Source organism: Empidonax traillii, unplaced genomic scaffold (assembly GCF_003031625.1).
Source record: "Empidonax traillii isolate 1590-97213 ecotype Southwest subspecies unplaced genomic scaffold, ASM303162v1 scaffold92:size1159251, whole genome shotgun sequence".
In the NCBI taxonomy this organism is placed as follows: domain Eukaryota; kingdom Metazoa; phylum Chordata; class Aves; order Passeriformes; family Tyrannidae; genus Empidonax; species Empidonax traillii.
This window is the reverse complement of record NW_020955285.1, coordinates 1,027,960-1,053,909: the sequence shown is the minus strand read 5'-3', so window position 1 is coordinate 1,053,909 and position 25,950 is coordinate 1,027,960. Positions and strand designations below refer to the sequence as shown.

General features: G+C 45.6%; 1 protein-coding gene across 2 annotated transcripts in view; it reads left to right on the top strand.

The window, feature by feature from the left end:
* Window positions 1-1,467: 1,467 nt before the first annotated feature.
* IRF4 (interferon regulatory factor 4) overlaps window positions 1,468-25,950 on the top strand; it is a 40,709-nt gene continuing 16,226 nt past the window's right edge. The window contains exons 1-8 of one of the 2 annotated variants that reach the window (XM_027881669.1): window positions 1,468-1,701; window positions 2,189-2,375; window positions 3,247-3,335; window positions 3,898-4,039; window positions 5,517-5,624; window positions 6,902-7,255; window positions 11,157-11,269; window positions 13,219-14,825. In XM_027881669.1, the coding sequence (XP_027737470.1) occupies window positions 1,498-1,701; window positions 2,189-2,375; window positions 3,247-3,335; window positions 3,898-4,039; window positions 5,517-5,624; window positions 6,902-7,255; window positions 11,157-11,269; window positions 13,219-13,362 (1,341 nt within the window). In that variant the 5' untranslated portion in view covers window positions 1,468-1,497 and the 3' untranslated portion in view covers window positions 13,363-14,825. Of the gene's footprint in view, window positions 1,702-2,188; window positions 2,376-3,246; window positions 3,336-3,897; window positions 4,040-5,516; window positions 5,625-6,901; window positions 7,256-11,156; window positions 11,270-13,218; window positions 14,826-25,950 lie in introns of those variants that run through there. The other variant, XM_027881668.1, reaches the window with a different exon arrangement.

Below are 25,950 nucleotides of genomic sequence, written 5' to 3'. Positions count from 1 at the left end.
TTTTTTTTTTTTTTTTTTTTTTTTTTTTTTTTTTTTTTTTTATCTTTTTTTTCTATTTTACCCCAATTTGAAACAAAAAATCTAATGCCTGCTCGTCATGTGCTCCCGAGGTGAAGGCGCGCACCCGGTCCCCGGCCCGGCCGGTTCACCCCTGCCCTCGGGAGGGTCGCGGAAATGTATGGGAGGGATCCGCTTCATGCTCAGTCAAAGAGGGAAAAATTACTTTTTTGGACTCTTCGCACGGGCTCCGGCGAGCCCCGCGCGGGGGAACCGAGGCCCCGGATGCCCCCCACCAGACACACCATGTGCAAGGGAGATGCTGGGGAATCGGGTTTGGTGTCCGGGGGGATGCTGCCCCTGCCGAGGGGTGTAAGGGTTGCGGAGCGGAGCTGCCCATCTGCCCACAGTTGTGTGCACCTATCTAGCGAGGGGCTCCGAAAGGCTCCTCGTGTGTAGAGGCAAAGATTCCTGGGTGAGGAATCCCTTTTTTTAGCCGTAATAAGCATGGGGGGGGGGGGGAAGGATGGAGGTTGGACACCCACAAAACTAAGCTCTTGGGCATTCAAGCACTTTCTCAGATCGATGGGACAAACCTAATACCAGGTCCCTGTCACTGGTGTCGGTGTCCTGTCGTTAGCACCTTTTCAGCAGGTGCCTGTCACTGCAGAGCCGCACCACTCCCTGTGCGTGTGTGCACCTCGGCGAGGTGGGCTGCAAGCTCCCACGTCCCTGGGGACAGTGCCCTTATACCAGGCTCTGTGGGTTGCTGTCTTTCCTCTTTTAGGTATATGTGATGTATAGATTTGAATGTTGCTATGTATGAGTGCTGGGAGCAGTTGGAGGGGTAGATATGTGTAGGACATCATGTGTTCAAATGTGTCTTGCTTAAGGGAGCTTGTGAAAACTACTTTGATGTTATAGATAGATGCCATATAAATCATAACTGCATGTGGAACCCTCCAAATTGTGTGCATGTGTCTAATGTCACATATGTGCACTGTCATTTGCAAATAAATTTTTATGCAAGTTTTTCCTCTTTTGATTGAAAAGTAACCCCCCAGTTGAACTCTGAGCAGGACTAGGGGTTTGTGCCTTAAGTCACTTGCAACGAAAATTTCAACAACCGATGTATATTCATGCAAAACAGTGTCTGGACAGGGGGAAGTCTGTCAAAGTCTGCGGCGGGAGCAGTGCCTGGGGAGAGCTGTGGGGGGCTGTGCCCAGTTTCCTGAGCCTCTGTAGCATGTTTCCCGGGCCCCTCAGGGCCCCCCTGCATGATGTAGCTGCTGTTTGGTCTGTGGTACGCGCGGCATCAGGGACTAAGGACTGATGGCAAGGACTTTGCCCAGCGCTTGACCTGTAGGATTTCCTCTCTCCCATCCTGCCCATTTCTTCCCTCTTCACAGCCTGCCAGAGAGCTGGTCCTTGGACGTCTGTGGAGAGGTCAGCTTGGTGGGGCATCCCAAAAACTCCCACCCAACCTCTGACACAAGTGGCATGAACTTGGAGCCGGGCGAGTGCGGGATGAACTCAGTGAGCTGTGGCAACGGCAAACTCCGCCAGTGGCTGATCGACCAGATAGACAGTGGCAAGTACCCCGGGCTGGTGTGGGAGAACGATGAGAAGAGCATCTTCCGCATCCCCTGGAAACATGCTGGCAAGCAGGACTACAACCGTGAGGAGGATGCTGCTCTCTTTAAGGTAAGGCTCAGCCTGGGCTTGGGGCTGTGGAACATAGGCAGGGCAGGTAGAATGCCTGGTGGCTCTGTGATGCCCCTCACCATTCTGTCCTTGGCACCCACTTCTGCAGGCTGGTTGTGCTGATTGTCTGCTGCTGCCTGGCTGGTGGCCCTGGCTGTGCCCTGGTGTCCCCTGTGTTTGCGAGGCAGACCCCCCTTTTTCATTTCTCTGTGTGGAGCTAAATGCTGGTGGGATAGCAGCACATCTGTTACCACATTCATCTTGGATTGTTTTCTCCCCTTTCTTGTGCCTGCTAAATTTTTTTTTCTACCTTACCATGTTGGGGTTTTTTTAGCCTGAACCTATAGGGAGTAAATTCATGCACATATAAGCACACATATATAGGCTGTTTCAAGCATTGTACCTTGTAGTTGATTCTTTTTCTTTTTTTCTTTTTTTTTTTTTTTTTTTTTTTTCTTGCTCTTTTGATTATCTGAAATGTTTTCAGGCTTGGGCTCTTTTTAAAGGAAAGTTCAGAGAGGGCATTGATAAACCAGATCCCCCTACCTGGAAGACAAGATTAAGGTGTGCTTTGAACAAGAGCAATGACTTTGAAGAATTGGTGGAGAGAAGCCAGCTGGACATCTCAGATCCCTATAAAGTGTACAGAATAGTGCCAGAAGGAGCTAAAAAAGGTAAAGCATCTCAAATTCCCTGTGTAACAGAGTGTGAATATGTCTTATTGTAAGCATATGAGGACTGAAGTGTGCTTTTCTGGAATGGCACTGCAGTCTTTTTAAGTCTTTTAAGGAGCCAAAATGAGGGCTCAAGTGCAGCTTCTTCTGATGACTTTAGAGGCTGTGTCTGCAGGAGGACTTGCAGGTATTTGAGTCAGAGCACTGAAAGGGAGCCCTTGCAAGAAGATGCAGACAGGCGCCCTGCACATCACTGGAGGAATTGCTCTTTTAGCTGGAGCCTCCCTGCCAGTTCTGTGTAGTGAGAGCCAAGCAGGCAGCTCAAGGGACAGGCACAAAAAAAAAAAAAAAAAAAAAAAAAAAAAAAAAAAAAAAAAAAAAAAAAAAAAAAAAAAAAAAAAAAAAAAAAAAAAAAAAAAAAAAAAAAAAAAAAAAAAAAAAAATCGCATGTAGGATCTAGGTGTTGAATACAGGGGAGAGTGTTTTGAGGCAGACAGTCAGTGACCACTGGAGGGAGAAGAGCTGGGAGAGAGGGATGCCCAGCCTGCAGCCCCCAGGGCAGAGGCAGGGTCACTGTCTGCGCTCCAGGAAGTCCTTGGTGCCAGGCAGGGCTTGTAGGATGCAAAGGCTTGGCGTCATTATGCACTAGGTATGGGTGGGCAGCACTGTGCTGTGGGGCACTGGAGAACCCAACGGGACAGACTGGCTCCTGGAGCTGCCTGCAAGAGGGCACTGGGAAGCTGGTCCCAAAGGCATTTTGGTCCTTTGGTTGTTCAGTGGTAGGTTGTATGGATTTGTCTTCAATGTGCTGATTTCAGATTTCTTCAGATGTGGTTGACATAGTTTATTTTCATCCCTCTGGTGAACATAGGTGCAAAGCAAATCAGTATGGAGGAGCAACCATTAATGATGAACCATCCCTTTCCAATAACGTCTCCTTACACTGCACTACCATCCCAGGTATGGCATTAGTTAAGTGTTCTGCTTGGTGCTTCTACAATGAGCAGCATAATTTCTGTGTTATGTGCTATGTCTGTCCTTGCTGGTGGGGATCTCTTGTTCTCTCTGTGAAGAAACTTTATTATGGAAGCTGAGAAATTGAGAAGCAACTTTTCTAATGTCAGATGAGACCACAGGGCAATTGATTTCCCTTGCTGTTGTTTATCCCAGAGTAATGGTTCTTTTCTGTTGGACGATAGATACTGGTGCCCTGCCATTCTGTTGATGCCAGAATGTAAGCACCCAATGAAGCCTTGCTCTTTCAAGCAGACATTTACCAGCAGTGCTTTGACTGCCTTTTGTTATTCCACCCCACTTATTATTTACACCAGTGGTGGGAAACTCATTTGAAAGCCTCATTGGTGGTGGTGGCGAAGTGCCATTCGTGTAGTCTGGGCAAGGCTTAGACCTCCACGAGCTTTGGCAGAGAAAATCAAGGAACTCAGATATGAAAGCTGATACAATGCACAGCATTAGTTTTGACAGCTGCCTACTAAAAAAAATACCTTGTTAAATTGAATAGGTACCGAACTACATGTTACCCCATGAACGGAACTGGAGGGAGTTTGCCCCGGAGCAGCCACATCCTGACATTCCCTACCAGTGCGCCAGCGTCCCCTTCCCGGCTCGCAGTCATCACTGGCAAGGGCCCGGCTGTGAAAATGGTAAGAAACACTCCTGTTTAGGGCTGCTTGCTGAGGTTGGTCACCTTGAGGAACCTCAGTTTTCAGTTCTATTTCTTGTGGCTTTGATTGGAATTCACAAAAGCAGACAGAGAGGAGTGCTGGGTTCCCTTAAGAGAGCCACAGGTCCATGGCAAGAGCCTTTGTCAGCGCTCCTGCATTTCCTGCCATCATATATATAATGTGTGGGCTATGCAGTCCTCTGAATTGACAGAAGTCAGCCCCAAAGTTCTCAGCTGTCTTAAAAGCCTTGAGCAATAAAGAAGGCAACCAACCCCCACAAAAGAACCCAAATGGGAACACATGTTCTTTAGCTTTTCTTTCTGATTTCGGACTTTTTGAGGCACATGTCACTGAGGTTTTCCCTCCAGCCTTGTTGGTTAGACTGGCATTATTCTACCAAGAAGAAAACTGGAATTATTACTTTATTTTAGTGCTGCAGCAGTGGGACAACTTGTCATAGATTGAGACTCTCTTGGGGGTGGCACAGCAGAAGCAGAATAAAGAAACGTTCCCTTCCCTGAAGATCACACAGTACCGGCGCTTAACATAGTCATGGCTTTCCAAGCTCTGCATCCTTAGGAAAAAACCTGAAGTGTGAAAATTGGCAATGCTGAAGCCTGCAGGGAATAAAACATAAGAGAAAGGGAACCATGTGCTGTAGACCCCTCTAGGATAACTCACCTGAGAATGCAGGCATTTTCTTTGTGAGGAGAAGCAGTTGGTTCAGAAGGGCAGGAAAGGATGGAAAGCAAAAAAGGACTTCTTAGAATAGGTGCTACATTTTCAGAGGACAGCTCTCTAGAGGTTTTGGTGCAGAGAAATCTTTGGGTCTGCTAAAAAGTAAATTCTCAGTGCACTGATACTTTTGCTGGCAGCATATTGGAATTATTAGGCAGAATCCTTTGCTTTTAGTTGAGCTATTTGCTAATAAAAAATCAGTGTAGCAAGCAGAATGAACTCTGCCCTGAAGTACATCCTCTGCAGCAGTTAAACATATAAATAAAACCCCAATAACCTTCTGCTGCACATTTTTCTTTACCTACATTTAAACAGCGTTAATCCTAGCTTTATTGTTATACCCATCACTAGTTAAATTCATTACACAAAATGGATTGTTTCATGCAGATGACTTTTCAGAGCACTGTTGTCTAGTTAACAATGTAAATTATTTCTCTAATAGAATAACATGTTAGGTAAGGAGAAGGGGTAATACTAAAATGCTAAGGGAATATTTCATGCAAACCCAAATACAAACACAGTTCAAGTAACATCTGGAGTGATTGGTAGAATTGGCATACCTGGAAAAACTGGGAAATAGGACCTTTTTCAGAAGAAGGGGAAAGAGAAAGGTCCTGTTGGGGCCCAGAAAAACTCAATTTTGCATTGCCGTGCTCTCTGCCTTAGCTTTTCTTTTAGGATTTAGGCCACTGTCACTGACTTTTGTTTGTGAAAACAGGTTGTCAGGTGACAGGAACCTTTTATGCTTGTGCTCCTCCTGAGTCCCAGACTCCTGGCATCCCGATTGAGCCAAGCATAAGGTCTGGTGAAGCCCTTGCCCTGTCAGGTAAGGTCTGTAACCCCCAGGCTTCCTGGGGAACTTGACAAGAGGCTTTCAGTTTTGACTTGTTTGGGGACCATCTTTACTTTCTGATGAAAGTTAAAAAGAAGGGGAAAAAAAAAACCAAACCTCTTTAATGAATGAATTTGATGTATGGGGTTTAGCCTCTGTTTTCCAGGATACTTAAGCACCTCTAGCCCCAGCGTCAAGGGATGGAGGTTGTTAAAATTAATGAAAGCGCTTCACTGGCTCACAGTATTAATGCTGGGTTGCTTTGGTGAGACACCAAATCAGACCTTCCCAGAGGAGTTTGGAAATTTTTGGGGGTCAGTGATTTAGGGCTCAGTTTTTCATCTGAGTGGAGCCCTCACAAAAACTGGTGTTACCTGGGTGCTTGGTTGTGCTCCTGCTGTTCCCATCTGGCTTTGATCCACTTCGTTATTGTAGGTGGAAAAAAAAAAAAGATGTTCAGGAAAGAAAAAGGAAGTTATTTCAGCCAGGTTTGCAGATGTCCAGATGCGGGGGAACTGTCTGAATAACTCTGGGAAAAAGGTGTGGGAATAATGGATAAACCTGTAATGTGGCGCTTCGCAGGTTTCTTGAGTGGGATTGTTCCCCTGATTCAGGGTCAGTATGTATGTATGTGGTACACACACACACACATGTGTGTATCTATATCCATATCTACATCTATCTATACCTATGTCTATATCTACATGTATATATTCAGTGCTGTGTGAATTCTTAGGAGTCAGCCAAGTTGACCAAATGGCCATATGAAAATAAGGCTGGGCATTTTGGGTACAGCCCTGTTGGAGCTGGAGCCAGCAGTCTCTTCTCTTCAGGCAGCTGAGTGCAAGTTTGCAGATCCCCTGTGCAGAAGCCTCTTTTATGCAAAATCTGGGAGGAAACATAGCTACTTCCTTATTAAATCTGAGGAAGTGTGTTGAGCTGGTGGGTTTATTTGTGACATGAACTTGGAAAATGTGACAAGCATCATCTTTTTGTGTGCAGATTTTTCCTTTTAAATGGAAATGTGAATTTTCCCACACATCAGTAGCCCTTTTAATACAATGAGAGAGCATTAATGCTTCTATGCTCAACGAGTTTTAGTATTTATATTGGGGTTTTTTTTTTCATTAATGTGAACTTCTGGGTGGTGCTGACGACCGGTCTCAGAAATCTCATGGAAACTTGTCTCTTGGCCTCAGCACAGATCTGAAACATAAAACATCTGTCCTAATGTGGTTCTTGTTTGTTTGTTTGTTTGTTTCACCATGTAGACTGTCGACTCCACATCTGCTTATATTACCGTGAAATACTGGTGAAGGAGGTGACAACTTCTAGTCCTGAAGGTTGTAGGATATCCCATGGCCAAAGTTACGAGGTCAGCAGCCTGGACCAAGTTATCTTCCCTTATCCAGAGGATAATGGCCAGAGGAAGAACATAGAAAAACTACTGAACCACCTGGAACGAGGAGTAATACTGTGGATGGCACCTGATGGCCTCTACGCTAAGAGACTTTGCCAAAGCAGGATCTACTGGGACGGGCCTCTGGCGCTCTGCAGTGACCAACCCAACAAGCTGGAGCGGGACCAAACATGCAAGCTGTTTGATACTCAGCAGTTTTTAGCAGGTAATTCCCACTATGGCTTTGATATTTTTTCTGGAGACGTCACTGGGTCGCTGTTCACATCAGCTTTACAGGAGTGCTCTTTCCATGCTACTTCATGAATTACCCCTTAATTCTTCTGGGCAAGTGCAGTCAAAGGGTGGTTGAATCCTGAATAGTCTTGTTAACTTCTGCACTGTGTGCGCATTCAATGCCCCTGCACAAACCAGCAGGAGTGAACTAATGCTCAGCTGGTGACACCCAATTCCCCACATTTCTATAAGAAGCGTGAGGAGGAACCTAACAAAATAGTCTTTCCTCAAATGGAGTGGCATAACAAAATGGATCCTGATCTTGTATCTGCTTGTTTAAGTCCTTGATAGGTCTGTAGTCTGCATTTGCAGTGCTCTCAACTTGACCCAGAGTGAGGTCTTGCCCAGGGTATACAAATTTGTGTAGAAAGCCTTCTTTTCAGTCTGTGCCAGTGTTTAAAAGATATCTTGGAGGTAAAAAGGCTTTCACAAGCTCTGGAATTTCAGGATTGAGTAATATTCTGAGCAAGGAGATGCTTTACCTTGCCAGAGTTGTGTGGAAATGTCTGGTTTTGCACCGATCAGTACAGAGGGGGGAAGGGCATACTTTAGGACAGTGCCTTTTCCTTCCAGTCCATGAAGGGAAGGGACAAAGCCTCAACTCTGCTTCCCAGCACACCTGAGCAGTTAAGAGAGGAGAGCTGTCCACTCAGAGAAACCAGTGGGAGATGGTAATTGTCCCAGAGGACAGCTTAGGCAGTAGTAATACACATTGGCCCTGTTTTGACATTTCTTGCATCGCTTAGAGGTGAACTGTATGCCTGTGATTTGGTGTGTTTTCTTACTAGAACAGAACATTAGCACCAGCATGACACTCTAAGGGGAATAATGCCTTGCAAAATTAAAAAAAAAACAACAGCAAACTAAATCTATCTAAATCAGCAGCTTTAGCATATTTTATATTCCAGAGTTGATGCACAGTCCTAGAAAAACCATCAAGAAAAAAATGCATTTAAAGAGAGAAATCTTACATGAATGTGAGAATTGACAGTTAGAAAGGGGAATTTGAGGTCAGGGTATTGGCTTGGGCTTCAATCACATGCTAATTTAAAGATGTATAATTCTGCCCCAATGATGGTTTTGGAAATCCCTTTCCCTTTTCTTCAGGTGGTTTTTTAGATGTACTCTGGGTTCTTCCAAACGGTTGACAGGACATCTCTTTTTAGACACCTAACCCCAGAGAGAAGCTCAAACAATAGTTATTTTTCACCTCTCCTAAATTACTTATGCACCAGTGCCTGTGCAAACCCCAACATGTGGTTGAAGTTACAGTCTGTGGTGTGTGCAAAGTGAGTTTTTGCATGGGATGATGCTCGGCTGGGTTTGTAAGTGACTCGCCATGGGCGTATCACATCTGCATGTTAACTGAATGTGCTGAGGTCCCAGACTGCAAGCAAGCTTAGGGATTCCCCCGGCTTAGGAAACTGGGTCTCCCTTGAGAAGAGAGGCAGGAGATCTCTGCCAGAAGAGGGAATCGTGAACAGCAGAGAAAGGGACATGCAGAACTGCTATGGAACTGCAGTTGTTAGGAAAACATTAAGTAGATGGACCCTGCAATGCAAACTGCACTGGAGCTGTGTTCAGAAGCCTCTACTGCTGAGAAAACTAAAATGGCAATAAATCAGAAACCAGGGGAATAGTCTCTGGGAAGAGAGATAAATGCAGTAAATTGGGCTGCTTGGAGAGTAGGAGCACAGAGGACTTGGACTGTGACAGGGGCAGCCAGAGAAATGTTGGCTTGGCAGAAGGAGAGGCAGATGGACCTGGAGTATCAGGAGATGGGAAAGCTTTGAGGAAGCACATGGGAAGACCTTTGGTGTTGGAGGATGCACTTGGGCCTGGAAAGGGAGACAGAGTGAGTGTAGGGTCTTAGAGAAGCATGGGGCTGACCTCAAGCCGCAATTATCCTGGTGGTGGGAAAGGGCTTTCTTCTCCAGGTCCATGCTGTGGGCACTCCCATGAGTATTCAGGATTTGGAGAGTTGCTGAGGCCAAGTAAAACATGGGAAAGAGGAAGGTGAAAGAAGTTCCCCATTAGCAGTGTGGTTGGACTGGCCTTGGGTGGATCATCCTTCCCTGTGCTGTAGCAGCACAGAGGGAAGCAGGAAAATAGCTCTTCTCTCTTGGCATACCCCCAGAAAGTTCATGGCACTTTTCAGGGATTCTGGGGAGACTTTGGGGAAAACTATGCTTTATTCCATGTTTCAAGAGAGCTGCCCATTGTTTTACTGACCCTACTAGTAACACCAGAAGTCCAAGCCAGCTATTATGGTAGCCACTGAATTCACACCTTGGCCTGAAAAGCTCACAGTTAGAGTAGGAATGGCAGGGGTGTATTTTGGGAAGAGATGTGTTTGTCATGTTAAGTTCAAAGACTCTCCCTTCCCTCTGTAGCAGAGAGGGTGCCTCTTTTAATACATTGGGTTTAATATTAATTTCAGTTTTTTCCAGAGAACATGAACAGGGTTAATTATAAATTAAAATGTAATCTTTACCAGTCAGCTGTCTAGAAATACAGCCCTTAACATAGAGTTTAGCAAGGATATTGCTTTAGATGGAGTTTTCTCTTTACTGGATGGAAATGCACTGTCTAAAACACAGTGTTTGGTCCACAACACTGATGATTTTCTTCTGAGTGCAAGTACCTCATAAAGGTCTCCCCCATTGTCTTTCATAGGGGACACTGACTATTGGAAAAATAATATAATTTGACCATTTCACTTTGCTCAAGGTTATGGGTTGGTGAAGAGAGTGCAGGAGCACAGAAGACAGAGGCTCTTTTGCTGGCTCAGTACATGGCTAAAATACAGCCATTACCTTTCGTCACCTCCATGTCCCCCAGTAGATACAGTGGTGGCAGAGGCTCCATGACTGTCTAGTTGGGCCTGAATTTCATGCCTGGCAGTACTTTGAGTCTCTGACTCTACTAAGCCATTGGTTTCAGTCCAGGTGTTGGGTGTCTGCTTGAGTGGTTCCCAGCTACCGCCAGGGTTCCCAGCTACTGCTCCAGGGGTTCTGCTGCTGAGGTCCAATAGAAGTATTACTTGGAAGGTGTCTTGGTTTGTGCATATGAAATTAATTGTGAGACAAGACAAATAGAAAAATCAGTGTTGTAACTAGCTCCCTCTGATCTGTGGGAAAGTCTCCAAACTCAGTGTCTTCTCTTTTCTTCTTGTCTTTTTCCTGACCTCTCTCGTCCTACCCTGAAGTTACTTTATCTTTTCCCCTTGTCTTCCAGGGTCATCCACACAGTCTGTCTTACCAGCCTATACTGGTTTTGGCTGCAATAGAGTTAATTTTCTTCATAGAGGTCCATGTGGTGCTATGGGTTGGATTTGTGACCAAAACAGTGCTGATAACACAGGAATATTGTAGCTAACGTTGAACAGTGCAAGCACAATGTCAGGGTGTTCTCTGTTGCTCACTCTGCCCTCACATCATGCAGTCTGGGGTGGACAAGAGTCTGGGAAGGGACACGGCTGGGACAGCTGACACAAGTTGAGGAATAGTCTATACCATGTGACCTTGTTTTCTGCAGTAAAACAGGGCATGGGGGAATTTGCCAGAGGTTGTTGTTGCTTGGAGATTGGCTGAGCATTGGTCTGCTGGTTGTGAGCGACTGTTTTTTCTGTCACCTATTTTTCTTTGTTTTGTCTTTTTTTTTCTTTTTTCTCTTTTTATCCATTAAATGGTCTTTATCTCAAGGCACAATTTTTTTTGCCTTTGCCATTCTGTTTTTCTCCCCCGTGCCAGGGACAGGAGTGAATGAGCAGCTGCATGGGGCTTGCCTGTATGCTATGATTATTCCACAACAAAAATTTTCTCTTTTTCCAGAGCTACAAGCCTTTGCTCACCATGGACGTCCACTGCCAAGATACCAGGTCGCTCTTTGCTTTGGGGAGGAATTTCCAGATCCACAGAGGCAGAGGAAACTAATTACAGCCCATGTGAGTAGTATTTCTGCCTTACCTAAAAGAAATACACTTCTTCGAGGATATGAATCTGCCAGTCAGGCTTTTGAACCTCATGCAGGTTGTGAGGGAGGTAATAAATTCTTGAAAATCTGGCACCATGCAGAGCAAGGTTTAATCCCCAGATCTGCCAAGGATTGACCGGTAGCCCTCAGTAGGGCAGAGCACCTGATTTTCCCTCTCTGTAGAGCATGTTATTTGTGATCTGTTGAAAATCCCATCAATACCTAAAGCTGAAATGCACCCTGGAACTGCTGGGCTGTGTAGCTATCACCAGACCAGTTGTGCAGCTCGCAGTGGTGCCAGTGCACCTGGCCAGTGCAGAACATGGTGCTTTTTCATCCACTGCACCTGAAGGTGCTCCAGAATCCCAGCCTGCATCTCAGGGACCTCAGCCCTTAATGAGATGCAGGGACTGCCTGTGCAGCTTCAGGGTTCAGGTAGCTGGCAAGCTCATGGGCTGACTGACCACAGTTCACACACACTCAAAGCTAGTGTTTCGGGATGCTCTCTGAGAGAGGGTGATGACAGAGACTGAGACCAGGTACTTTCTGAATTGGCTGTATTGGCCCATAAAACCACAAGAGAGGTGATAATGCGCACATTAGTGGCAGGGTTAGCTTATTGCATCCTTGGGAAGAAAACCGGTGTGTCTCTTAATTTTTTGAAAGCCCCTTCAGTAGCAGCAGAAGAGGGACAATGTAGTAGCCCCTTCAGTAATCAGACTTTTATCATAAGCTGTGGCCTCCCCTTAACTGCATTGCTGCCTAGCAGTTCTCTGGGGTGGAAGTTGTGAAGTTCACAAATTCCATCCTGAGCTGTGCAATGGCTAGTTAGCTGCTCATTCCCGATTCTCCCTAAACTCTTTTCTATTCCTATTTTGGTTTTCCAGCTTTCCATCCCTCCTTCCTCTCACCAGCCCCCTTATCCATCTCTGGTCCTGGCATCTTTTCTGTGAGCCTGTATCTCCTGCTCTTTCTAGAGCTTTGGTTCCCCCTTACCAATTGCTCAGTCTGCTCAGCCTCTTAGTCTGTCCTGACCCGTGAGCTCATGGGGCTCCAACCATCCCACCAAACATGCCATGGGAGCTGTCTGGCTCACCTGTCCTGCTACCTTCCCATCTCCCCTATGGCATTGTTTTCCTTCCAAATGGTGCCCATTCTTAATGTGAAGGGCCTGGCTGACCAGCAGGAGTGGGTTGTGTAGAAGTGTCATCTAGCCTGTCTGTCCCCTGAGAGTAATGAGAGCTTCAGGTATTTGTTCTCAGTGTACAGCTTAAATATTTGCAGTCAGAGCCCAAAGCCCTGAGGAGCAGTGGGGGTTTCTGAAGAGACACAAGTGAAGGCAGTGTTAAATCACACAAATCCCACTTGGTGGTTGAACAGATTCCTCGTCAGAGCTGGAATGAAGAGAAACAAGAGAAATCATGGTGTGAGGTCGAAGCCTAATTTCAAACACAGTCATTTGGCCCTGTATCTCAGTCTACCTGAGGGCTCCAGCATTTCAAGTCCTCAAAGTACTTTGCAATGCAGACAAGACTTTTGACATATTGCATATGTATTTAAACACCTCGAGGGGCCGTGGACATGTGTGTCTTGTGAGCACCACTCACGCCCTGGGGCTGGCTAAGGGGCTGAAATATTTTATACATTATTTGTGTCACTGATACATGCCCATCTAAAGGAAGGCTGTGGAGGTAAGGAAGTGTGTGCAGCTAGTAAGGCACTCAGCAGCAGAGCTAGGCTAGGCTAGGCAAGACCTATCTTAAAATAGAGATTAGTGAGACCGCTGAAACATTTTTCCCATTCTGGTAAGCAGAACTGTTTTGTCTCGCCTTGTTTTCAACTTAAAACCACCATAAATAATCAAGATGAGGAGCATGAAGTTTTGTCACATGTCTGATTAACATTTTGTCTGTTCTTAAGGTTGAACCAATGTTTGCCAGGCAGCTGTATTACTTTGCTCAACAAAACAGTGGACATCTGCTGAGAGGCTATGATTTACCAGAACTTGTGACTAGTCCAGAGGATTATCACAGATCTATTCGCCATTCCTCTATTCAAGAATAAGATCTTCAGAAAGAGTGTCTTTAAAGGCAATGTAAAGATTGTGCAGAGTGGAGGAGCAGATCTGGGTCACGATTTGGAGATCCACATCACAGCTGGATACGTTCAGGGGTTCAGTGATAGGAAAGTGAACTAGGACAACTGTATTGTACAATAAAAATGACGTGTCTTCAACATTTGGATGTTATGTCTCACATAGAGTTCCACTGTTGCTGAGAATAACTCAAAACTGACAAAATGATTGCTGTGTTTACGTTTGCTTAATGTTCTTCTTGGGTTTTGTGGATTGATACGTACCGAAGACTTCAGTCCAGAGTTTACACTGTTACCTTTGCAGGGCTATTTATTTTGGATTACTGATCTCAGGGAAAGTACATAAATTTGTGGTGTTCCCAATTTGAAACTGTAGTTACTGTAGGTGGGTAGTAAATGTAGGTGGTTTATTGAGAATAGCTAATACATGTTAGTGGTTATAAATTTAGATTCATAAGTGTGATGCCTATATTCTTGTATAGAATATTTCATTGTATTTTTTGAAAACAATGCAATTCTTCAGAGACATATTTTTTTAATGCCTGACTGACATTTGTCCTGACAATGAATTTTGTTGCTGCCATTGTTTTTATTGAATTAGCTTCCATGATAGCAATTTCTGAGGTGATGCATTTATGGTACTGTGTTAAGAAAAGTGACCATTCAGCTCATATTACCTGTGAATTTAGTGGATTAATCACTAAAATTCTAGAGTCCCAAAGAGCAGGTTTAAGAAGAAATTACATTTTTCTTATAATAGAAAGCTACCATGCATTATACATATATATATTTATGTATATATGCATTAAAATGAAGTTGGCAGACCTTGCAAATAGCACAGAAATGGTCCAGCTACCCCTTTTTTGATGTCACATGCATGAGCTGGGTTAAAATAACCACTGCCTCTGACTTACACAGAGCCACCTCTGCTCTTTGTGTGCACTTGCAGTGTTTTTCCAGTGGTACTGAAATGACTGAAGGGAGAGCTCAAGGAGAGCAGCATTTAGCCTCCTTTATTAAGACAGTTAAGGAAATAATTGTTTGAGTATTTGTAGAATTTGATGCAATTTTCAGCTTTTAGTGATAGGATGCCATTATAAAGACAAAGAGAAGGGATCTGCTGAGTATACGTGTCAATGACATTTCCTCGCTGTTGAGCAGACTGTGTAATCTTTGGGGCCTTAATTGCTGAACATGATCTCCCTGTGCTTAACAGACACACTTCACTTGACTTCCTAAATGAGGAAGAAAAAATGGTACTTGGTCTGGCAGCAGACTTGTGTTCTAGGGACTTCGAATTTATACATCTTAGAGATGCATACTCTTCTGGGATATATTATCCCCCTCCTTCTCCACAGTGCCAAACAGAATCAACAGATCATTTAAACTTTGTTACTTGAAGGTTTTTTTCCTGGCTTAAAGATTTCCATGGGGGGGACATTAAAAGCAATGCTCTAGGGGAACTTCAGAGCTTCGCATATGCGTTTGTCCTGTGCATACATTTTACAGAAAGGGACTTTTGTGTTCAGACTTAACTGGTACAATACAAATATTTGATGTGCTCTTTCAGTTTTTTTCTAGTGGTCGTTGCTTCATATGCTCATTGCTTCAGCTCATGTCTTAGAATAAAGTTCTATTTCCCTACCAGCTCGATTCATACGTGTTGTTTTCAGTAGTGGGACAGATCTAACGTGCGTGGTTCTGCACTGTGAACCTGGGCAGTGCTGCTGGCTGTCTATGGGGAACTCTGTTCTAAGCCAAAAGTGCAGAGAAAGGTCAAAAGGTAAGTATTTTTGCTTACAGAAATGTCTGCGATACTAGCCACAGGTAGTAGAAAAGGGGAAAATTGGGAGGTTACCCTTCAGCTGTTGGTCTCCCAACAGGCCCATGGACAATGCAGCAGAGCCCTGTAGCCAGGGATCTGGTGCTGCCACCTGAAGGTTCTGCCCCTGCCTCTCCAGGACCCCTGAGTCTAGGAACCAAGCTGATGCCTCCCTGGCCAACCCATCTCGTGGGGACCTCTGACTGCCACTTGCTGGGCTGGCAGCTGGAGGTGGTGGTTGCTGGTTGCTATAGTTCCAAGAGTGCTTTCAAGTGAGTAAAGCTAGGAGAGGGTGAAAAGGAGGATGATACAGTGAACTAAAAAGTTTTAAATAGGAGTGAATTCACCAGGAAGCTCCTCTTTACTGGAAATCAGGGTGGTGAGAGGAGTCCTTGGGTGCAGGAGCTCACAGAGCAAGCAAGGTGTGAAATACAGTTATGAGATCTGTGAAGTGTGTGAAAATGGGGGGTGGGGACCATTTTCTCTTTTTGTGGAGACTCCTATTGACTATCAAGGTGCATTATGATTTTTTTGCTCTGGAATGAGCTTTTAACTATTTTCCTTGAAGTAGCATAATTTAAAGCCAGTGGTTGTGAAGGGGGAGGGAGAAGAGCACCATCTAAGTTCTGGCCAAACACAACTTGCATAATTTAACACAGAGAGATGCAGGTGAAAGGCTTATTTTAACTGACCAAAGAGGTTGAGGTTTTTCTCTTGGAGGGATGGTGCAGGGGGAAGAGTGGAAGGAAAATCAAACGGTTGATTTGAACCATAAATTATTTTGCATGTGATGACTTTAAAGCTGCGTTTACTTTTGTGACCATTTCTTACTGTTCAAAATGACTACAGATACCTGAAGTGGGGAGGAAAGAAAAAGCAAACAAGAAGAAAACCTGGGAATGTTTTCTCTGTTTAGAATCTTTTTTATGTTCACTATGTGAAAGCATTTGAAGTACTTCCTACCTCTGTCAAATTCTGTTTATAGTTTCTGAGGTCAACTTCCTTCCTGTTATGATTTCGGTGGCATTGTAAATGATATGTTTTACTCCTGTCAACACCAAAGGCATACCAATTTGGTATTTTTTTTTTTCAAACGATATTTGTGTCAGTATTGGTTTTTCTGATTTTAATACAGCCACAGTTACAGCTGTTTGTTGAAAGGTTTTCATATGCCAGAGGAGCACCAATATTCAAAATTTGGTTCTGCTAAGCAGTTCTTCCTACTGCTGTAAACTGTATTAGCCTTGTGGGTTAATCAGAAACAAGGAGTTATATTTTAAGCTGAGATACAGTGTAATGGGGTTTGTGGAAAAAACACAGGATTCATGTGAAAACCCCTGTGGCCTTTTAGACAGGCATATGCACGGTGTTTACATCAGCATTTGTCAGCGGCATGGAGGCGGGGAAACACCGCCTTCAGCAGAGGGCTTTCAGGAAAAAGTAAAGCATTTTCTCTTGCAAACTCTTAGATCACTGTCTGTGTATACTTGTACAGAAGGGGGAAGCGGGGGGTGGGGAGGGCAGAGAGAAAGAGAAAGAGTACTCACCGATAAAGCCCAGTGGTTTGAAAAAATCATATCTCTTTTCCCAGGTATCTGAACTGTATCTGAAATTTAGATAAACCTGGATGGCAAGATGTTAAAGATTGCCACGGTGGTTTTTAACTGAACTCTGATTTGGCTTGTAGGAGGCTAAGAGTTATTTATTAGTAATTGAGTGCTTGTGAGTTTGGTCTGCTCTGAAGGGAAGTTGACAGGTTGTGACTCTGGACAGTTAGGAGGTAGCTGGTGTGTAGCTCATTCAAGCACTTTAATTTCAAGTGTACAGTCAGGTAAGCACATACTGTTTGCATCTCAGTGGAGTGGTTACATCCACTGCAACCCACAACCACTGCTGAGCTCCAGAAACCAACTGACCAAATGCCTGCAGATTGCTCAGTGCCTTGACCATGCTGAAATGGCAGTCAAGAAGGAGCTAACTTGGGGTGTCTCAGAATAGGATTCTTTGAACTATAGACATTAACTTACAAACATGCTGATTGGATGGGTTGTCGTTGCCCTTTTGGCAATCGGCAAGAGGAAAAAGCAATCGCCTGTGCTCAAGTGGAAACTGACGAACAGGCCAAACGCCTCAGTACTGGGCTTGGATTTGTTTTTCCACTTGGCCCTGGCAGCGACTGACTGGAAAGCTGGTGTCGGAGCGGCTCTGCATAGGGTGATGTTCCGCAAAAAGCCAATTATCAAGAATGGGTAGAGCCTAGTCCAGGTTTTCAGCTCTTAGACAAGAGTAGCTTCATGCCCTGGTAAACAATGGCAATGAAACATAGGACTTGATTTTGCAAATGCATTTTTATTGTTTCTACACAGCATGGCTGCCATGCATGTCTCTGCAGGCAACTGGCAGCCTCTGCCACTCCAGCTTACAGCACTGCCAGCTGAGGCCAGACCTGGGACTGTATGCTGGGCACTGCTCTCAAATCAGTCTCCCAGGCTTCAGCTATCATTTCCTGCTCCCTTCAAAAGGCAGATCATGATTTATGAAAACAAAATTGTCTTTTAAGCTAAGATTCGAGTGACTTCATAAACCAGAGCTAATGTGTGCCCTCCAGATTTCTGGGAAGTGTTTTCATCTTTGACCCTTGGTTTGAAGACCAGCTTCTGAATTCTTGCTCTAGAAATGTCTGAAATCCAAAAACTTACAGACTCTGGTTGTCCTGTCTGCTCACCTCAGCTTTTAACTCCTTTCCTGGCCAAGCAGAAATTATATCCGTGTATTATAAACAAAAACACTAGAAGAAGTTCGGTGAATGTCCACACGAACCTGTGAGGTTAGAGCAGATACTTGCATCTTCCCTGAAATTTGCTTTCCAAGCTCTCTCAGCTATATCAGTGCTCGTGCAATGTGTACATCACTATGTGCATGAAGCACATTTCATTGCATCCTCACCAGGTTGTTCATCTTTCTCCTTCTTGCTTCCTTTGTAAAGTGCAGATGTTTTAATCTGGATCAGGCAACCAGAGGAAAGCCCTGATTTCTTCAGTTCTGCAAGATCCAGGTTCTCTCTCTCAGCTGGGGATGGCCAGCGCAGCACAGGCAGTGGTCAGACACTTTCAGGTTCAAGCACTTCTGCTGTTTGTCTTCAAAATGCATTAGCCTGTCTCTGTTGATGGGTGAGTCCTACTCATAGATCAGGCTATATGATAGTCTTATGCCTTCTCCTCCTGGTGTAATATAAGCACTGGCTTTGGCACATGGCCATGAAGAAATTTCTTTTTTTTTTCCTGGTGCTTGCAGCTATCTAGTAATGTACATCGCTAAATACCTTGTTGTTGGTCTAGCTACCTTTTGGCTCTCTCTTGGGTCCTCTCTCAGTTTTCCTCTACATTGACCACAAGATCTAAAGGCAGATATTTCCTCTTACTATTTACTCAGTGTCAAGCATGATGGGGCATGCTGACATTCGAAGGTCAGCCTCTGGACAACACCACAATTCCTGTAATTGTGAGTAGGATGTCCTCGTGTCTTGCCAGTTGTGACTCTCACTCTCAAAACCATGAACTGCTCAGGAAAAAAATATAATCATGGCAATCATTTATGCTAGGCTTTCCCATAGGAAGCTAGTGTGCAGCTTCTCTCAGCCTGAGCCACCACATATTTTTCTCAAGGAGGTGATTGAATCAATTGTTTCTCACACTCCTGTCACAGCCATTCATAATTCTCTCATGCAAACAAAGGCTGAGCATTTCCAGTTTCTAGCACAGAGCATCTAACCTCATATAAAATTGCTTATAGAGCTGGATGTCCTACTTTTTTCCTTTCAAACTTCTGGGTTTCATGACTTTTATATCCTCAGAAACTGAAGTTATGGGTCAGGTCTTGTTTCATCTCCAATAGCTCATTTTCATTTCCTTTTTTCACACATGATCAGGAGGTTTAGCCCTCTTCATGACTGTCCCCTCCCACACTAAAAACCCATGCAAGGAGTAGTGAGAGAGAAAGACTTCAAAAACAGGGTGAATGACCTCATCATGTATCTACTGTAGAGACGTCAATCTCCAAGAAATAGGAAAGGTCAGAGCTGTTTAGAGCAAAGGGGTTTTCACAACACAGCTAAAAAACCCAGACTGGGTCTGAAGGGTTCTTGCTGTCCTCACCCTTTATCTCATCTTTTCCCAAAGCTATTTGATGACCCTCCATCCAGAGGCTGCTGTGTGGTTTTTAGCATAGATTACCATCCTATGTACCATTGCCAGACATGGATTTTCCAAAAGAATATGATGACATAAATGACAGATGTTTGCACGGGAAGAGTGCAAATTTTTTTTTTTTTCCTTTTTAAACCAAACACAATTTTTGTCTTCCAGAGCTTCTCTCACCTCGATATAACTGATTCCTGGAAGTTTTAATTGCACCTTCTTAAAAATTTTATTATTTCAACTAATTAGTCTGCATGGTTGCTGAACTTTGTGTGCAGATGCTGGGAGAGAGGCAGACAAGCCTTCTCTGTGGTGCTGGTGGTGGCAGGAAGGTGGAAGAGCTGGGAGCTGTCTGTGTCCCAGGGACCGTGGGCTGGGGAGTGAGTTTGCCTGGTGTCACTGGGTGTGGATGCAGGTCAGCCATATCAGCAGACAGCCCCAGACCGAGGGGTGACTCTGAAGTCTCACTTTCCTTTAAAACCATCACTTTACAAATAAAATGGCTTACCTACAATCCCCACACAGTTACAGACACTGTCTAAATATAGCAAGCATCGATGTCTATCTGTAAATTACAAGGAAATGAATAAATCGAGGCGACACAAACCGCAAAAAGGAAGTTTGAGATCGGCCTGGAGCTGTGATAGGTTGGTGTCTGCTGAGAGACCCTGCCGAACCTCCGCCATCCACTACAGAGGTGACACAGCCGCCAAACATGACCAGCCTGTCCGGGCTCCCCGGCACGCATATCCGTGTGCTGCCACTCTCCAGAGATCTGACCTGCGTCTACTGGTCTAGACCCATGCCTTGGGGGCACCCGTGCCCACAGAAAAGCCAAAGGCACCCCTGGCATTGGGGGTCCCTGTCACAGCAAGGGGACAGTGTGGCCTTTTCTGGAAATGAGTTCATTTCTGGAAGGCAGTAGTGGGGGGTGCTTCAGCACTCAGGGGCATGCAGAGAAGATCAATGCAGGAAGTTGAAGCATGATTTTTATGCTGCCTACCATCCTGCAGCCTGCTATGTGCAGATATTTGGCAAGGTTATTTGACCTGGCTTCGTTTTTTTATTATGAAAGTGAGTTACTTTTTTCTTTGAAAAATTTGTAACAAAGCCAGAACCACTAAGTTAAGTATGAAGGTTTTGCATACTGAGTATATGTGTGCAGCTAGCAAGCCACCCTCATCCGTCTTTAATGTTGTTTTACACAACTGTCAAGGTTCATTCCCATGTGAGTGAGATGCTAATGATTCACTAAAAGTTTTATGAAAATATTGGGTTGGGGAGAGGAGATACAGAAAGATCAAGTGCAAATCTGCATCTGCTGCAGGCTCTCAACACATATTAGGCACTTAATTTTTTAGACTCCTCCTGGACAGGAGTGTCCATCGATGTCTTGTACCTTATTAAACCTAAGAGACTGCACGGGAGGACATGGCCAGCTAATTCTGCTGCTCCAAAACTCCATCTTACCTGCAAGGTCTTATGGAAAACAAGCCACACACTCCAAGGGCTCACTAAATCCATTTCTCCTCCTTCCACATGCTTGGTGTTTCCAGGGTGAAGTCTGTAGTTCTTGGCACCTACAACCCCTTCCCCTGGCCACCAGCCTTTGGGCAGGAGAACATGAGTGCTCATGTGCAGCCTCTCCTTCCAGCCCCTCTGGCACACCCCCACGGATGGGCTAGTACTGAATTAATCTGGCAGGATGCAAGGATTATCAGCATTGCTCTTTACCATTCCAGCCAAACTGTGTCTTCCCCTGGAAAAACTCTCCATCTTTGGAGGGAAGAGGTAGAGGAGGGTGGCTGCAGGCATGGACCCAGTGGAGGCAAGAGCAGGTGTGGAGGAGGACAGGTGTGGGTTGAGTTGCCAGGTACAGCTGGTGATCATTAGGGCCATTTAGTACGTGCTGCTAAGGTGAATTAGCTTTGCCTTTCACAAGGGAAGGGGCAAGTGGGTCTGGGGTGGAGAAGTGGGTTTTGGCCAGGAGGAGAAGTCAGCTAATTCTCAGAAATAAGGCAGCATGTGCAGACCTGGGGAACAAGAAAGGCATGAAAAAAAATTAAAAAATAATGCATAAAGGCAGCTCTTCCCCAGCCCCCCCCCCCCAAAAAAAAAAAAAAAAAAAAGGGAAGAGAAGCTAAAATTGACTGGAAAAAGAGGTGGACAGGTATGAACTGATGCTTGTGGCTGTACAGGGAAAGTCAGTTATGGGGTTGGGGGAATGGGAGCTGTGATAGGGTCTGGAAGAGCTCTATGATGGTTGAGAGAGAGAGATACCCTAAGAGAGTGGGCCAGGAGCACACCTGGTGACCATACCAGGGGAGAGTGGGGGAGGGAACAGGGAACAGGGATTGAATGGGGGTGAAAGAGCTCCCCGAGGGACTGCAGTGGGGCCTTGGCCATGAGGGAGGGTGATAGTGGGGTTGCTAAATGGAGAACAGAAAAGGGTTTGAGGAATACAGGGTAGGGAGTTGTGCTTGGAATGGGGGACAAAGCCTGAGGAAGAGCTTGGAGGGAGAAAAGGGGCAGAAGGCACAGCAAGAGGGATGTTGCAGCCACTGGTGCTCTGGCAAGCAGGAGGAAAGGAGATCAGGAAAGAGGAAGAGAATGGAGGATGTGTCTAGGTCTAGAGGAGCTGGAGGAAAGGGTTATTGGAGGGCCTTGCCAGGAGGTTTTTATCCGTACTTAGAAAATGGGAAAAAGCACCTCATGAGCTGGAACAGAGCAAGCCAGAATGAACCCAGTGCTACAGAGAGAGAAAATCGGGAGACTCAAAGCTGCTGGAGTGGTTCTGAAGAAACTTTGTGCAGAGGGGCAAGGGGAGGCTGAAAAAAGCAGCAAAACCACAGCCAATGATACAGCCGAGGTCACGGCAAGGCCAGGTGGAGAGACAAGAAGATGATGCTGGGAGAGAGACAAAGGTGACCATAGAGAAGGAACTGAGAGGCCAGTGATCAGATAAGGAGTAAAGCATAGCCTGAAGAACGTTTTTAAGAGGAGTGAAAGTTAACAAGTGGTCCTGATGCGGTGAAGCCTTAGTAAAAGTGGGATGTTGAATATTTCCTCGGTTCCTCAACAAAGTCAAGCGAAGCTTCTTTGGCTTCAGGTAAGTGTCTCCCCACAGATAGCCACGTGCTCCTGCTCTGGCCCAGCCATCTCCAGCTCCATGTTTGGAGGTAGAAAGTGAAGAGCATTACTTTCGGAACAAAGACAGCAATTCCTGCGCAGTCCACCAGAAAATCTTGTCATGACTGCCAAGGGTTTAATAGGCCAAGAAGGCTGATTTTACATAGCAAATAGTTCAATTAATCATTAATTTTATTGCCAGTGATGCAAAAGTACCAGCTGCCATTGCTAGTTAACACTTCTTGTCTGCAAAGTCCAGCTTCTTGGACTGGCAATGCCATGACCTTGCTCCCAGCAGAAGGCATTGCTGTGAGCTGCAGGGATGCAGGGAAGCACGGGTGCCCAGCATGCATGGGATTACTCTGGACCAGACAGTCCAGCAGAAATGGTCTTTGCCTCTCCAGGAGCACTCAGCCAACCCTGCACATCCAGTGTGTCCATCTCCCTGCGAGCCCCTTGCAGTCATTCTGGGGCTGGTCTGGGAGAACCACTGCTCCTTTCCTCCGTCCCATAGGTGGAGGGGAGAGGTTAAATGCACCAGGCAAAGGTCATCTACCTGATGCTTGAGAAAGATTCATGCTGATGGCAGTGCCTGTAAAACCTCTTCGAGCTCACAGCCCCTGTGTTTTGGGTCCTGTACAAGCATGGGGCAAGGTCTTCTGCCTGGCAAGTGGGGAAGTTAACCTGTCCCCAGGGTGTGGGGGAAACATCTGGTGAGGTTTGCTAAGGAGCAGATAAAGGTCTAGGGTAGGTCCAGAGTAAAGGCTACCCAAAGGCATCCATCCACCCCTGAAATAATGCTATGCTTATTTGTGAGAAATCATTTAGATTTGCTTTTAAAAGCACTGGAAGCAGGTGAGTTTTAAGATAGCTACACAAAGCAAAGGTGCCATTTATCACTTCTTATGCTGATGATTAAAGCAAAGGTTTTCTTTTCTCTCTAAGGAATATTGTGAGCTGTGTTCAATTGTGTTAATGACAGCAGTAGCAACAACAGAGTAAGTATTGAGTGGAAACTGAGGTGTTGGTGAAACACTCACAGTCTAACAAGCTGGAGTGGGGCAGGACTGGGGTAGAGGTCTGAAATTGATTCCACTGACTTTGTGGGCTGAGATGTCACTCCAAATAGTAAAGTCTGGTTTTTTAAAAACCAGAGATGACTTCAGTAATTTGGGAGTGGTTCTGTGATGTTACCTGACTGCCTGTGTTTTGATGGCCAATTCGGAACTGAAGTAACTGATGCAGTGGAAATAATTATCTCACTGTCTGATTTAGTCACTCCAGCAAGGTGTTTGCAGAACGTGGCTGTTTTGTATAGGATAACAAAAAAGCAATGGGCTGCCTAATTCAATTAAAAGCGAATAGCTACAGTCTAGGCACTGACAGCATGTGGGAGGAAGTGGTGTTGTTTCCACTGTGACTGGCAGCAAGTGACTAGCAAAAACAAGGTGGTTTGAGGAAGGCTTGCGTGTTAATGGCATTTCCCTGTTCTGTTTGTCAAGCAAAGGTGGGAATATAGAGTCAGAATTTACTTGAATTCGTTCCTTTACAAGAATAGATGAGGGGCCTCCATGGGAACGATTTCGAATTGCCGCGACACACAGGCAGCACCCTGAGCTTGCCTGCAAAGCGCCCGTTTGTGTGAGTGGCAGGTACCCTAAAGTCACTGTGGGTGAAACAGAAAAAAAAAAAATCACTGTGCGTAGAGCAGGCTGGAGATGGTGGCTTGTCTGCTGGGAGTGCTGAGCTGCTTTCGCTCTCTCTCTCTGTGGCAGTCGGACTCCCACCGCCTGCTGTCAGCTGGAGTCTCGTACCTAGAAAAAGTCTGCCCATGGCGTGGCTGATTCACTTCATACTTGCAGCAGTTGTAGGCCCACGTTGTGGCCATGGGCTCAGCAGTCTGGCTGCGGTGTTGGACCAGAGTTGTTTCCAGAAGTGAATCAGACTGTCTGATGGCTGTAGCAGGCGTGGTAACCCAAAAGTGTCTAAGAGCACCTTCCTCTGTCTCTGCCTGTCTTCATCTTTCCCTCATTATTCCCTCATGAAAAGGCCACCTGTACTGGTTCTGGGTGTTCCATCCTATAGGACAGGCTATAGAATGTTAATTCCCTTCTGAAAGATGACTTTGCATAAAGAGAAAATATTTATCGAAATTCATTTTAAAACAAAATTGCCAATAAGCAATTAAATCCAGCCTTTCACTGGCATAATCTTCAGTCAGCATCTTGAGAGAGAGACATAACTAAGGTGCAGGCCAGAGAAGGACAGTTCCTGGGCTCTGCCTACCCCTTGTGGGAGGGTGGCAGTAAGCAGGGATGGCAGCTCTTGCCCATTGCAGATGTGTTTTGGATTCCTGGCATGCTCCTCTGCTGGAAGCACTGGCTGCCTCCTTCATAAGCCTGGAGGAATCCTGGTTGGTACTTTTGGTTTGGCAAGAGCATGGTTCAATGATGTATGGGGTTGTGTGACAGCAAGAGGCAATGGAGAGGAGGGTGATGTGCATGGGAGGCAGCACCAGACAACGGTCTGAAGACTGAGCCTTCCTCATCACTACCTGCAGCAGTGAGGGTACAGCAAATAGTGGGTAGCAAGTCACTCACCCCTTGGGGCCATCGGAAGCAGCACATTGGGTTGCTGGGGCTGTAGCTGCCCCTGCCACAAATCTGCAGAGAACACAGTATATGTGTGCAGAGGAGGGGGCAGGAGCTTCTCAGCACAGAAATTTGGCTGTATTCGATAAGGCACAGGCTGACAAGTACGTGGCGCCTCTCTCACTGCAGCCCTGCGCTCCTACTTACGGCTCTCACTCTACTGTAGAGCACAACCATCCTGGCCATGCTGGGTGTCTGGGAAGGCAGAGCCTGCGTGTCCTTCAGCATTCTCGAGCACCGGCCACAGGGGCATCTCTGGGAAAACAGTGAGAGGAGAGGCAGTCTCCTGTGTGATCAAAGATGCCTTAATACCACTAAATGAGTGTCCTAGTCTCTTGAGGATATTACCCACCCCCCATTCCCACCATCATAACTCAAGGATGTGCCCAAAGCGAAGATAACAAGAGCATGGCCGAGTGGTGCACATGGCTGTACTGCATAGCTCCAGTTGTTTCAGGGCTCTGAAGTCCCGTGTTCTCAAGCCGTGCCCACAGCTGATGGTATTTGATGTTTTGGTTGTCTGAAATGGTTTCCATTTCCAGCTGAGCCTGGGAAGGGCAGCTCCTGCTGCTCAGTAATGGGGGTTGGATGAGCTGGGCACTGCTGGGAGGGACCAGGATGCTTCACCTCTAAATAAAACCCCTATAGCTGTTGTTAGCCAGCCATACAGAGACAGCATCTACTTGACCACATTTACTTACATGAAAGGGCAGTTCCTTTTGTTCTGTGGTTGGCATCAGGAACTTCACACCAGTGATTT